At 40.4% G+C, this 12,900-nt stretch overlaps 1 protein-coding gene across 4 annotated transcripts in view; it reads right to left on the reverse strand.

Annotated features, from left to right (window-relative positions):
- OSBPL6 (oxysterol binding protein-like 6) overlaps positions 1–12,900 on the reverse strand; it is a 110,002-nt gene that overhangs the window by 77,223 nt on the left and 19,879 nt on the right. For all 4 annotated transcript variants that reach the window (XM_006878794.1, XM_006878793.1, XM_006878792.1 and 1 more), the window contains exons 2-6: positions 10,304–10,396; positions 5,266–5,388; positions 1,871–1,924; positions 594–707; positions 310–480 (exon numbers count right to left, since the gene is read on the reverse strand). In XM_006878794.1, the coding sequence (XP_006878856.1) occupies positions 310–480; positions 594–707; positions 1,871–1,924; positions 5,266–5,388; positions 10,304–10,396 (555 nt within the window). The remainder of the gene's footprint in view (positions 1–309; positions 481–593; positions 708–1,870; positions 1,925–5,265; positions 5,389–10,303; positions 10,397–12,900) is intronic.

Below are 12,900 nucleotides of genomic sequence, written 5' to 3' on the forward strand. Positions count from 1 at the left end.
TTTTCTTTTTTAATTGATATTTTAATGGAAGTTTACAGAAAACATGGATTTCCATTCATTCATTTTTGCACATTTTTCTCCTTACCCCCCAACCCCAGTTCACTTTTCTCTTGAAAAAGATTCTTTCATTGTTGCACAACTTCCTGCCTCCCCCTGCCCCCAAGACCACTTTGCTGTACACCTCTTATTCTGGACTATCACACTTTTATTACTGTCTTATTCAGTAGCAGTAGTTTACTCACATCAGCTTCAACAGACTCATTGCCTCTCTTAGTCAAAAGTACAACAATCCAGAGTACAAAGTCATACCTTTCCGTCCACAACGGAAACATTAGCAGCTGGTGAGGATTCAGCTGTGGAGGTTGAAGGAAATATGTGAAAACTAGCATCTCGGGGTGATCTCACAATTTCATTCTGACGATACAAGCGATGGTGTCGTAGTTTGGAGACCCATGCATCAAACCAGTCCTGGGATTTTACCTAAAACAAGAGCAAGAGGACAAAGTAATCTGGAAACTAACTAGCTACCTGATCACCCGGGACATCAGACAGTGATTTCCTTTGGCAGAGAAACTGTGGGGAAGCGCTTTCACCTTCAGATGATAGATGTGTTCTTCTGTATCCAGGTCTATTCTCCGCGCTTTCTTCTTAATTGACATGACCGAGAGGCCAACATCGATGCTCCCATGGACCTTCCCCTTTTGAATCTGAAATCAAAAGACTGGTCAATAGGCTGCAGGGATAGATGATTAGATGTGTTTCTGAGATTAATCCAAGGAACCTCAATGTAATCTTTAATAAATCTTAGGAATTAGAATATGACAGCTCAAAGTGGTCTCTCACATATCTATGGAAATGACAACATTCCATCTCCTTTTGAAAAAAGAAAATGGAAAAGTTTTCATAACTTGAGGATAGCTGAAGAGTAAATGAATTCTCACCAATTTCAACTAAGTAGGATTGTTCATGTCTTACCTATTTCTATTTTTGGCATAACCTACAATGTCAAGTTTTCATAATTATAGATTTCACAGTTCATATCTCCTAAAAAAACATTTTTAGTAGCTCCCAAAATAACAGTGGCCAGTCTTTGACCCACAGCCTAGAACATCCTAGAGTACTCAACTGGCAACAGCCACTGGGGCAGAACTGGGCAGCTGGGGCCAGAGAGCTTGGAGCAGCAGACTCTAGCTTCTAGCTGTCCTTGTTTTAGCAAGGACACACAGCCGGTTCAAAGGCAGACTTGGAGGCAAAGCTACATCTGAATCCTCTCTCCGTCCGCTATTTCCACAGTGATAACAATGAGGGAAATTCCTAGTATTGCATGCAAATAACAAATCACACCAAAGACAAAGAATTTAAAACAACTTTAGTGAACTGTGATCCTCAAGAAATTTAGATGTATGAAACAAATGAAGCTTAAAAGAGAGAGTATAAAAGGGCATCAACAAGAACGAAGATTGTTTCAAATCTCAAAAACAAGCATGCAAAGCAGTTTATTGAGAGATGCAGAAAACACTATTGTTAATTTTCTCTCCAAGAGAGAAAAAGGGTCATTTTAGATGTGCACTGCATTTAGGATTTAAGCTGTTGTTTTTAATAACATACAACATGATAGTTAGATACACACTGCATTTATGTAAACTCACCGAGTGTAAGCTCTCACCAGTTTGAAATTTTACATTAGCTTGATTATAAACATAAAACATGCCTTGGATGGGACATGACAGTTTGGTAGCTTGTTAAATGTTACAGGTATAGAAATGTGCAGTTGGTGACTACAGCAGAAGGCTTGTACAATGATGATATTTACTCACTTCAAGCAGAATGCTAAATCAGTCTTTGGAAAAATGTCCTGTGTGCTACTTACATCAAGTGGGGCCTTTGAATACTTTAACATTCCATTATCCAGGACAAAAAAGCGCTGCAAGAATCAAACAACCCACAGTTACCGTCTGCATTCTGAATTATGTATAACATGCACAAATGTGGGTCTAATGCTTCTTGGCATTTAGTAATCAATATGTGTGATCATTTTAAAGTATTTGTGTCCAGCAAACTTGGACATAGTTTGTCACACTAAACTGGAGACAGAAGCTTTATCCCTCGCATACTCTTAACCCACCAGGGTTCTTTTTACACATAATCCAGTGGGCAAGGAGCCTTTGAACAGTGTTTTTATCCCAACAGGGAAGAAATCTTAGGGTTTGTACCTGAGACCTTCTAAATTAATCACATTAGGATATTTGCAAAACTTAAAATAGGAGAACAGATAAAAATGAAAAGCAAATGCTTTGTCTCCTGGCAAGCGTAGGAAAGAAGAGTCTGGATTAGATCACTAAATGATGTCGTGAAGAGTTTGTCTACACAGAACCTTTCACCTTGATCTTCCTGTGTACTTGATGCGCAGTAGGTGGCTCATACTCATTAGAGAATACGGAATTATCTGGAAAGTTTAAAAAGTGGCATCATATCTCCACTTAGCAGTACACTCACTTGTATTTCACTATTAGCAAAAAATTATATCTAGACTGCATTTAGAATTTACACACACACACACACACACACACACACTCTCTCTCTCTCTCTCTCTCACACACACACACACACTCACTCTCTCTCTCTCTCTGTCTCCTCCAAGGCACTCTAGGGAGCTCTGGTGGGGCAGGCCGTAGGGGCTTGCCCTGCTAATCCATAGGCTGCACCTCTCCGGCAGCTGGAATCCATCCATGGGAGAAGGAGGGACAATCACATCCTAATCAATTTATAATCTTGGCAGCCCACTGGGAAGACAGTTATGAGTTAGTTCCAATTCAAAAGCAGTGAGTTTTTCGGTGTTCCTACTCAGATATAAACAGATGTTTCCACCTTTGTTCACTAGTCATTCTGAAGCATCTTTTTCTGCTTTTTTCCCCTCCTAGACAAGTCATAGAACAGCTCCAGGACTTTGGGCCCAGCAGCTCTTCTTCTACCTACAGATGCAGGGAATCTTTCTATAAATGGAGAAAAAAACAAATCACCCTGCTGGGAAGTTTTTATTTGATTCAGGAACTCTGAGCAGCTGAGGTAACAGACAAGGAGGCCAGAGGACAGGCTGCAGGGAGATCAGAGAAAACCATTCTATTTTCTCTGTTACAAGTTCTGGGAGGCAACAATTATACACAGGAAGAAACCACCACTACCATTAAAAACCACTTGATTGCTAACCTGTCTGTGACTTGGACACTCAAGTGCGGCTGAATAAATGTCTGTCAAGGCAGAGGATGCTGTTGTTATTGGATGTCACTGAGTTGATTCTGACTCAGGATGACCCTGAGTGTGCAGAGTATTTTCAAGGCTGTAGACTCTCAGAAGCAGATTGCCAGGCCCTTCCTTCTGAGGCGCCTCCAAGTGGGTCTGAACCACCAACCTTTTAGTCCACAGTCAAGTACTTAGTCATCTGCACCACCCAGGTACTTACTAAGTAAGGGGCAGCTCCTGCTGTTCATTGTGGCTCAACAAAATGCCTTTATTGTTTAAGGGCACGATCCAAGAAGTGTTGTTGAAACTTAGCCAGTTTTGCACAGAGGTAGATTCAGAACAATACAACATAGTGATTCACAGGAAATTTGTTTCTCTGCCCTCTTCCCTGTTGATTCCCCATGATCAAAGACTCTCAGCAGAGATAGTTTCTAGGACAGTCATGGGGAAACAAAGATTAGCAAAGCCTTTGATTCGAGAAACTGCAAAATGTTAAGGTCAGAGTTAAAGGTAAAAGGAGGAGAATGGTCAGGTGGGCCAAAATCCAGGAAAAAACAAGAGAGGGAAGAGAGTCCGAGCTCTGGGAAATTATGGACTGAGGGAAACTTCTGTTGGAGCAGAGCAAAGAAGTCAGAAGCTTCTTTGACTACTTCCATTTCACTGTTAGAGACAGAGGAGTGAGGCAATATTTCCCAGCTGCTTACTTTTAGTCTTTCCTTTGAAATAGAAAAAGAACACTTTCTCCAATAAGTTATAATCCCTCGTTACCTATATTAGATTTAACAATAAAGAACAGATGTGGTTAAGGAGCAGGGATTCTCTTCATAATATTTGGAAGAGCTTGGGTGGTCTACCTGAGGGTTTATACTGAAAGAGAAAGAAATCTTTTTCTTGTTGCTGTTAGTGGCTTTTGAGGGAGCTCCTGGCTCAAGATGACCCCACCTACAATACAATGAAATGCTGCCATGTCCGGCCAGGCCCTGCAGCCCACTGTGGATCAGATCACTGTGATCTACAGAGTTTTCACTGACTATCAAAAATAAACTGCCTGGCCTTTCTTCTTGGTCTGGAAGCCGTCTCATCAGAGCCCCATGCAGCTGGTGGAATCGAACTGGTTTCCAGCAGTGAAAGTAAGAATATTACTACAAAACCACCACTGGTTCCTTCTCTCTTAGGATTACAGAATTCTTGTTCAAGCAACTGCATTAACATAGTAAAACTATTTTATCCATAATTAAAACTGCTTGTTGTACCATTGGGTCAGAACTAAGCCATAGCTGACCCTTTAGAAGGTTTTCAGAAGCTGGAAATTGCACAGGAGGAAACTGTTTATCTTTCTTTTATGGAAGCTGGTGGATTTGAACCACATACCTTTGGGTTGGCAGTGGAACTCCATAGCACTAGGCCACTGAAGTTCGACTCAAACTAGGGCCCAGGAAAAAAGATGTGGTGGGATGAAAGAAAAAGAAACTATATATTTCATAAAGGGCAGCAAATATGTTTCCAGGATCCCTGATATTCCAAGTTCAGCTTGTGTTGCAAGCACTAATTCTGAAAATTCATATCATGAAACTAAACAGACATTCATGATGTATAAAGATGCTTACCACATCACAACAGTAAATATTAGCCCTCTCTTACATATTCAGTAATAAGGAATTGATCAACCCAACGGTGGGCTTTCCAGTTCAATAAAATACATGCTTGTACTTAGAAAACCTTCATATTTAGAAGGATATTTAATAGAATTGAAAGCATATTCAAACTAATTTAAGGGGAAAAAGATTACAAAACAATATGTAGAAAATTGGATTTTAAATGTCATACAAAATATTTTTCTCTGCATACATATTGTATCACAGATGACTCAAGTACATCTGATAGGATGCAGCCCATATGGTGAAGAAGAGGCTTAGAAAATTAGTTTTATACACACAATCAATCTCTCTGTTCCTACTTAGTGACATCAAATAAGCTCCTCTCTTACTGAAGATGATATGAACACGAATGAGACTGAAATTTTACCTTGTGCCAACCTTTTAAAGGCCATTTTCTTTTCTTCAGCATAAAGCCTTCATGTTTGTCTGGTTTCTGGACATTGGTCTGGCCTATTTTCAGCCCTTCTATAATTTCCCAGCTGTCAGCTTCCTAAGAGGAAAGAAGAAAAACAAGTTGGGCACTTCAAAGTGCTTCCTGATCTGCTTAGAGCAGGGTTTTAGGTAGAAGGTGCTTTTGAACCAACGCTTAATTCACCAGAAAAAAAAAATCTAAACCACATTCCTGAACAAACTATGCTCTTTGGACTGAAGTTCAAACGCTTTTCCCATGCATCGTCATGCAGAGAAGGGTTCACTAGAGACTCACTGGAGCCACTTCATGTGTTGGGAGCAGAATGGTATCTCGATGACCTGTACTCAGAATGTTTAAAATGCATCTTTCCAGGCAGTTAACCTCTGGGTAGAGAGGCACTTAAAGGTTTCAAAGTAAGACTGTTTTGGAGACAAATGTACAATTAACTGTACAGATCGAACTTTCTGTTCTGGAAAGGCTACTGTGGGTGTGATGTGGCTCTTAAAGTGCTGTGGACATGGAAGTGTAGCTGGCGAGTCATAGTTGGTTTCTTCTCTTTGAGACTGCATGCCTTTCCTTTTCACATGCACGGAAATTGTCTCTCGCAAAGACAGATGCACACACACATAACAAGATAAAAGTAAATAATCCAATAGACAAATGGGCACAGGATATGAACAGACACTTCACCAAAGAAGACATTCAGATGGCTAACAAGCACATGAAGAAATGTTCAAAATCCCTAGCTCTAAGAGAGATGCAAATTAAAACAACTATGAGATATCATCTCACCCCAGTAAGAATAGCAAACTTTAACAGAATAGCAAACAACAAATGCTGGTGAGGTTATGGAGAAATTGGAACCCTTATTCACTGTTGGTGGGAGTATAAAATGGTGCAACCACTGTGGAAGGCAGTATGGCGCTTTCTCAAAAAGTTGCAAATAGAGATACCATTTGACCCAGCAATTCCACTACTGGGAATATACCCCAAAGAGACCATAATTGACATACAAGCAGATAATATGCACACCCATGTTTACTGCAGCTTTGTTCACAATAGCAAGGAGTTGGAAACAACCTGGATGCCCATCAACAAATGAATGGATAGAGAAGCTGTGGTATATTCACACAAGGGAATACTAGGCTGCAATGAAAAACAAGGAACTCATGCAATAGAATTCAAAATGGGTGATCCTGGAGGACATTATGCTGAGTGAAGTATCTCAGTCATAAAAGGACAACTACTGCATGGTGCCACTGTTGTAAAACAGCACTGACCTTGGGGGGAGACTGAGAAAGATGGGTTCAATAATGTATACTGCATTGAAACAGATGAGGGAGAAAACTGTTTAAAAGGGATATGTGATTAGGTATTTTTGTCATGACAGGAGTCCAGAGCTAAGGCTGCATAGTGGAGTAGACCTGGGGGAGGGTTTGTAAAACAATGAAAGAATTTTTCTTTTACTTTTCCAAGAGGGTAGTATACTAGGGGGGAGGGTTGGGAGGGGAGAAAAGTGCAACAATGAATGAATGGAAACCCAAAGTATCTGTAAATTTTCATTGAAATTAATAATAAATGAAAAAAAATACTGAGTTCAGCCCTCTTGATTTTACAACTCCAGCTCTTTGCACACTTTATTATAATACTTTGTTTTGTCTTCTGAGCTGCCCCTTTAAATCTTTGAAACAGATCATCTGAGATGCTGGGCTTTATGAGGAGGAATGTGGCATCAGGATTGGAAGAAGAATAATCTATCACCTGCAAGATGCTTGGCAAAACTGAGGAGGACCTGAAATGTTAGTTGCGGAAGTTCAAGGACTGTAGTCTTCAATATGGATTGAAGCTCAACATCAAGAAGACAAAGATGCTCACCAAAGGGCCAACTGACAGAACCACTATAGATGTAGAAGAAATTGAGATTGTTAATAATTTCAGCTTGCTGAATCAATCAATATTCTTGGTACCAGCAGTCAGAAAAGATGAATTGCATTGGAGTAGTCTGCTGTGAGGGACTTCTCCAAAATGCCAAAGAGTAATGATGTCAGTTTAGGGACTAAGGGGCACCTGATCCAGGCCATGGTCTTCACAATTACTTGCTGTGCATCAGAGAGCTGGACAATGACTAAGGATGACAAAAGAAGAAGAAGAAGAATCAATGCTTTTGAGTTATGGTGATGGAGAAGACTACTGAACATACCATGGCATGGACTGCCAAGAGGATAAACAGGTATTTCTTGAAAAGAGTGAAACCAAGTTTCTCCTTGGAGGCAAGGATGTTGGAGGTCCATATCACATACTTTGGGCACATGGCCACGAAGCACCAGATCTTGGAGAAGGACATCATGCTTGGAAGGGTGGAGGGACAGCATAGGAGAGGAAGACCTTGACTGAGATAGACTGACACAGTAACTGGGGTAATGAGGGTAGATGTGTTGGAGTCAGTGAGACTGGCTCAAGACAGGGCAGGGTTCAAAGCTATTGTTCATAGGGTCACTGTGAGTCACAGGGGACTCAATACACATAACCAACAAAAACAACAACAGCCTCAGAAAACTGGATGATGTGTTCTTGGATCAGAAATGGGCCCCTGCAGAATGCTTCACCCTAAATTAATGTAGGAATCAGAAATTATCCCCTTAGGCCCTTGGATAAGGGCCTTGATCAGAAGGGCTGATGGATTTCATCTCATGGTAGATGAATCTGTTGCTCAAATGGCCATTTGGCAGCTATTCAGACTCTGCTGTAACAAACATTGGAGGTTAAGGTGCTGTGATCCAGTACTGACGGTGACATGGAAGCAGAAGGGAGAGGGCTTGCATGTTTGCTGCCCCTTCCTCCTTCCCTTTCTTCTTGTCTTCCTACATCACAGAAGCTTCCACATCACAGAAGTTCCTTCCTTCTGACCAAATGAAATCTGTATGCTTTAAGTTCAAGTATGTGTAATAGACATGGGGTTTTTGCATTAAATTGTACTTCCAGGAAATGTGGCTGAACATTCTTTTATCCTAATGTTTGTAACAGGAAGATAAGGCCCTGCCCGCCAAAGGCTCTCCACACCCAGCATCATGCCATCATCTTCCCACCCTTCCCTTTCATCATCATCCCCTTGGTTATCCCCGAAGGAACCCAAATGACTCAACTACATACAGAAGTACAATTGTTGGTGTTGATTTGGCTATGCGAAGAGTTCTTTAAACAATCTGAAATGAACACGCATTACATTTTCAGGGTTCTTTGATAAAATAGTCAAGCTGTTGAATACTTCTGAGAGCCACAGAGGGTTCTGGGAGCAATAGGATGGCATCTAGAGGCTCTTAGCTTTTTTTTATGAATTTTGTTTTTCATAGAGAAATGCATTTAGATGTCTGTTAAGTCTGAGGACTAAGAAGAGGGAACACAAAGAAATGCTTTAACATAGAATTTTTTTTTCTTTACTGTTAGGTACCATCAAGTTGACTATGACTCACAGTGACCCTACGAACAACGGATTTGAACTTTACTCTATACTGCACCATCCTCACTATCTCTGATATCCTCTATTTATATTGTTTATCTCTGAAACTACTGTTACAGTCACTATGTCAATCAATTCTCATTGAAGGTATTCCCTTCCTTCATTTACCCTCCATCATCTTTCCAAGCATGACATTGTTTTCAAATGACTGGCCCCTCCTAACAGCATGTAAGTTAGGAAGGTCAAATGTGTGAGAGATACTCGAATTATGAATGGGCAACAGGTTCCCTCTTCGAGGATTACGTTACTTTGCAGGTGCTGTAGGACTTAAAAGAACTGGTTGTAGATTTAGACAAATCTAAGTTTAACTTCTTGTTTTGCTACTTAACAGCTTTGGTTGACTTTGGGAAAGTGAGTAACTCTCTGTTCCATATTTGTAAACAGCATGGAGCTATTCAAAGGATTATATGAAATGTGTTGAAGCACTTAGCACCGTGCCTGGTGTGCAGTATGTTGTGCAAAAATGGTAGCTGTTATTATGAATATTATTACTGCAAGACTCAGAGATCTTTCACTGGAGCTTTGCACTGAAGTAATTGCTCATCTTTCTAACAGGGCATAGCAATAGGTTTCCTTGCCTTCTTTTTATTTTATTTTTTTTAATTTAATCTTGTTAAAAAAATTGAGACTTTAATGAAAATTTATAGAGAACTTGGATTCCCATTCATTGTTGCACATTTTCCTCCCTGCCCACATCCCTCAGTTTGCTTTTCTCTTTGAAAAATAATCCTTTAAGTGTTGTACAATTCCACACACCCCCTCCCAGTCCACTTTACTTTATGCAGCTCTTATTCTGGACTGTTGTCATGCAAATAATGCCCAATCATATAGTTCTTTTAAACAGTTTTATTCCTCATCTCTTTCAATGCAATGTACATTATTTATCCCCTCTTTTCTTAGTTTCCTCTCAACCACCATGTCAGTCCTGTTTTATAACAGTGGCATTATGCAGTATTTGTTCTTTTCTGACTGGGATGTTTCACTCAGCATAATGACCTCCAGCGTCACCCATTCTGTATAATATTTTATGAGTTCCTTGGTTTTCAGTGCTGCATAGTACTCCATCATGTAAATATACCACAGCTTCTCTATCCATTCATTTGTTGATGGGCACTTGGGTTCTTCCCATCTCTTTGCTATTGTGAATAATACATTAATAAACAGGGGTGTGCATATATCTGTTTGGGTGGCAGTTCTGATTTCTTTAGGGTGTATTCCCAGCAGTGAAATTGCTGCAAGAATTTTAGAATTTGGATATAATCCTGAAAATGCTAATAAATTTTACATTCATCCATTGTCACCTCACCCAAAACAGAGAAACTCTACATAATGAGGCAGAAAGAAATGGACTATTACCCCTGTTACTGTTCATACCTACATTTGGGGAATTAGATGTAAAGGTTATCCACACTTTGACTAGTTCTGGAGCAGGCATTATGCCTAGGATTATACCAAAGATGACAGTCCATTACTGACCTTGGAGAGGGGGACTGGTTCCGGTTCTAGCAACTGTCGACTTACAGAGGCTTCGGTGCCAGAAGAAGTGGTTCTTTCCAATATATGGACACTCTGAAACAGAAATAAAAATTAAGTCCAACATTACAGAATTCACTTCTTATACGGACGGGTGTTGAGTTCACATGGATCATGGTATGCTATGTTAAAAATGGCAAATTCCTGAGGAGGTCATGTTCAATACAAACAGAAAAATATGTCAGAACAGGAGCTTTCTGGTTCCTTCATTGCTAATGAACTTTTTGCTGTACTGAAAATTTAAATTTTTCTGTCAGAGTAACATTCCTTAAAAAATTTAGGACAGATAGACACACACACACACACACACACACACACACGGGAAACAGAGTTAAGTCCAAAGTTATCCTACATGGTTTTCAATTTTTAAATAATACAGTTATGAGATCTGTCTATTTTCTGAGAAAAAGACAATAAAGGAGAAAAAGAAATTCCCTTCATTCTATTTCGCTGTCAGCGTCTTATATGTATACAGAGAAGATACTAATACACTGATTTCACATGCAAACAAGATTTTACTGAAGATAATCCAAAAACTACTAGAACAGCACATCAGCAGAGAACTACCAGAAGTCCAGGCTGGGTTTAGAAGGGGGTGTGCTACTAGGGATAATGTAGCTGATGTTAGATGGATCTTGGCTGAAAGCAGAGAATACCAGAGGAATGTCTATCTGTGTTTCATTGACTATGCAAGGGCATTTGACTGTGTGGATCATAACAAACTGTGGCTGACTCTGAGAAGAATGGGAATCCCAGAACACTTGATCATGCTAATGAGAAACCTATACTTGGACCAGGAGGCAGTCGTCAGAACAGAGCAAGGGAACACTGTACGGTTCAAAATTGGGAAGGGCGTACACCAGGGATGCATCCTTTCTCTATACCTTTTCAACCTATATGCAGAACAGATTATCTGGGAAGCTGGGCTCTATGAGGAGAAATGTGGGGTTAAGATTGGTGGACATGGACGATTTATCAACAATCTGTGTTATGCAGATGACACAACCCTCCTTGCTGAAATTGAAGAGGACCTGAAGAGGACTCAGTATGGACTGAGGCTCAACGTCAAAAAGACAAAGATTCTCAACACTGGACCAATTGGCAGCATCAGGATGGATGGTGAAGAGATTGAGATTGCTCTCAGCTTTAGTTTGCTTGGCTCCACAGTCAACACTCCTAGCACCAGTAGCCAGGAAATTAAAAGGCACATTGCCATGGGAAGTCTGCTGTTAGGGACCTCTCCAAAGTACTGAAGAGCAATGGTGTCTCTCTGGAGACTAAGGTGCATCTGATACAGGCCATGGTCTTCACAATCACTTGTTATGCATCAGAGAGTTGGACAATGACCAAGGAGGATAGAAGGAGACTTGATGCCTTTGAGCTGTGGTGCTGGAGAAGAGTATTGAGAATACCATGGACTGCTAGGAAAACAAACAGATTCATCCTACATAGGGTTAAACCAGGTGGCTCCTTGGAGGCAATGATTCTGAGGCTCCATCTAACATACTTTGGACATGTTGTGAGGAGAGACCGGTCCTTGGAGAGGGACATGATGCTTGGGAGGGTGGAGGGACGGCACAGGAGGGGAAGGCCCTCTATGAGGTGGATTGATTCAGTGACTGGGATAATTGGGATGGGAGTGTCAGAGACAGTGTGATTGGCACAGGACAGAGCAGAGTTTAGGGCTGTTGTACATAGGGTCGCTATGAGTCGCAAGTGACTCGACGGCACATAACAACAACAAGAACACATGCATACAAAGGCCCATATGATATGATGCTGTTACACATGGACTCAGAATAGTATAGCATGCAGTGCAGTGACTGTGAGGATGGCATGGGACCAGGCAGCATTTTGTTCCCTTGTGCACAGGGTCATTATGAGTTAATAGCACCTAGCAACAACAAGCACTTGAGGGGTGTGACTTTGGTTAATTGTTAATTATCTTGTTAGTATTTAACTAATTTTCAAGATAAAAATTTGGGAAAATTAAGCACTTTATAGGATGTGGATACATTTGAAGAAAATATAAATAACTTAATATAGCTAACGGTCAAATTTAGGTTAAAAATGAAACACATCTCACTCTCATAATATTTTAAGGGTTTATACATGAGGTAGATTTTTTTACATGTTGAGCTCTCTATTTTTAGTATCTTTCAAAATTTGCTTTGACATGAAAAAGAACACTTGGGTCTGTGTCAAATTAGTGCAATTTTTCTAGCTTTTGGTTATTCCTATTATCTTATGTTAAAACAAAAAACTCCACAAACCCACTACCACAGAGTTGATTCCAACTCAGGACTACTTTCCATCAACTTTCCAGATCAATATATCTTAACAGAAGAAGGCTGTCTCATTCATGCTCTGTAGTTCAGCTGGTGGATTAGAACTGTCAATCTTTACCTACTTCAAAATATAGTATGACCACTTATGGGGGGGGGAGGGTAAAAGTGGCAGTGCTGGAATTGGAAACACTATCCTTGACCACAGAGTCCTCAGTCAGGCGAGGGGACCAGACTGGGGTAGGGCCAATTGGA

The sequence above is a fragment of the Elephantulus edwardii genome, unplaced genomic scaffold (assembly GCF_000299155.1).
Source record: "Elephantulus edwardii isolate Elephantulus edwardi_28Jun2011 unplaced genomic scaffold, EleEdw1.0 scaffold00001, whole genome shotgun sequence".
Classification (NCBI taxonomy): Eukaryota; Metazoa; Chordata; class Mammalia; order Macroscelidea; family Macroscelididae; genus Elephantulus; species Elephantulus edwardii.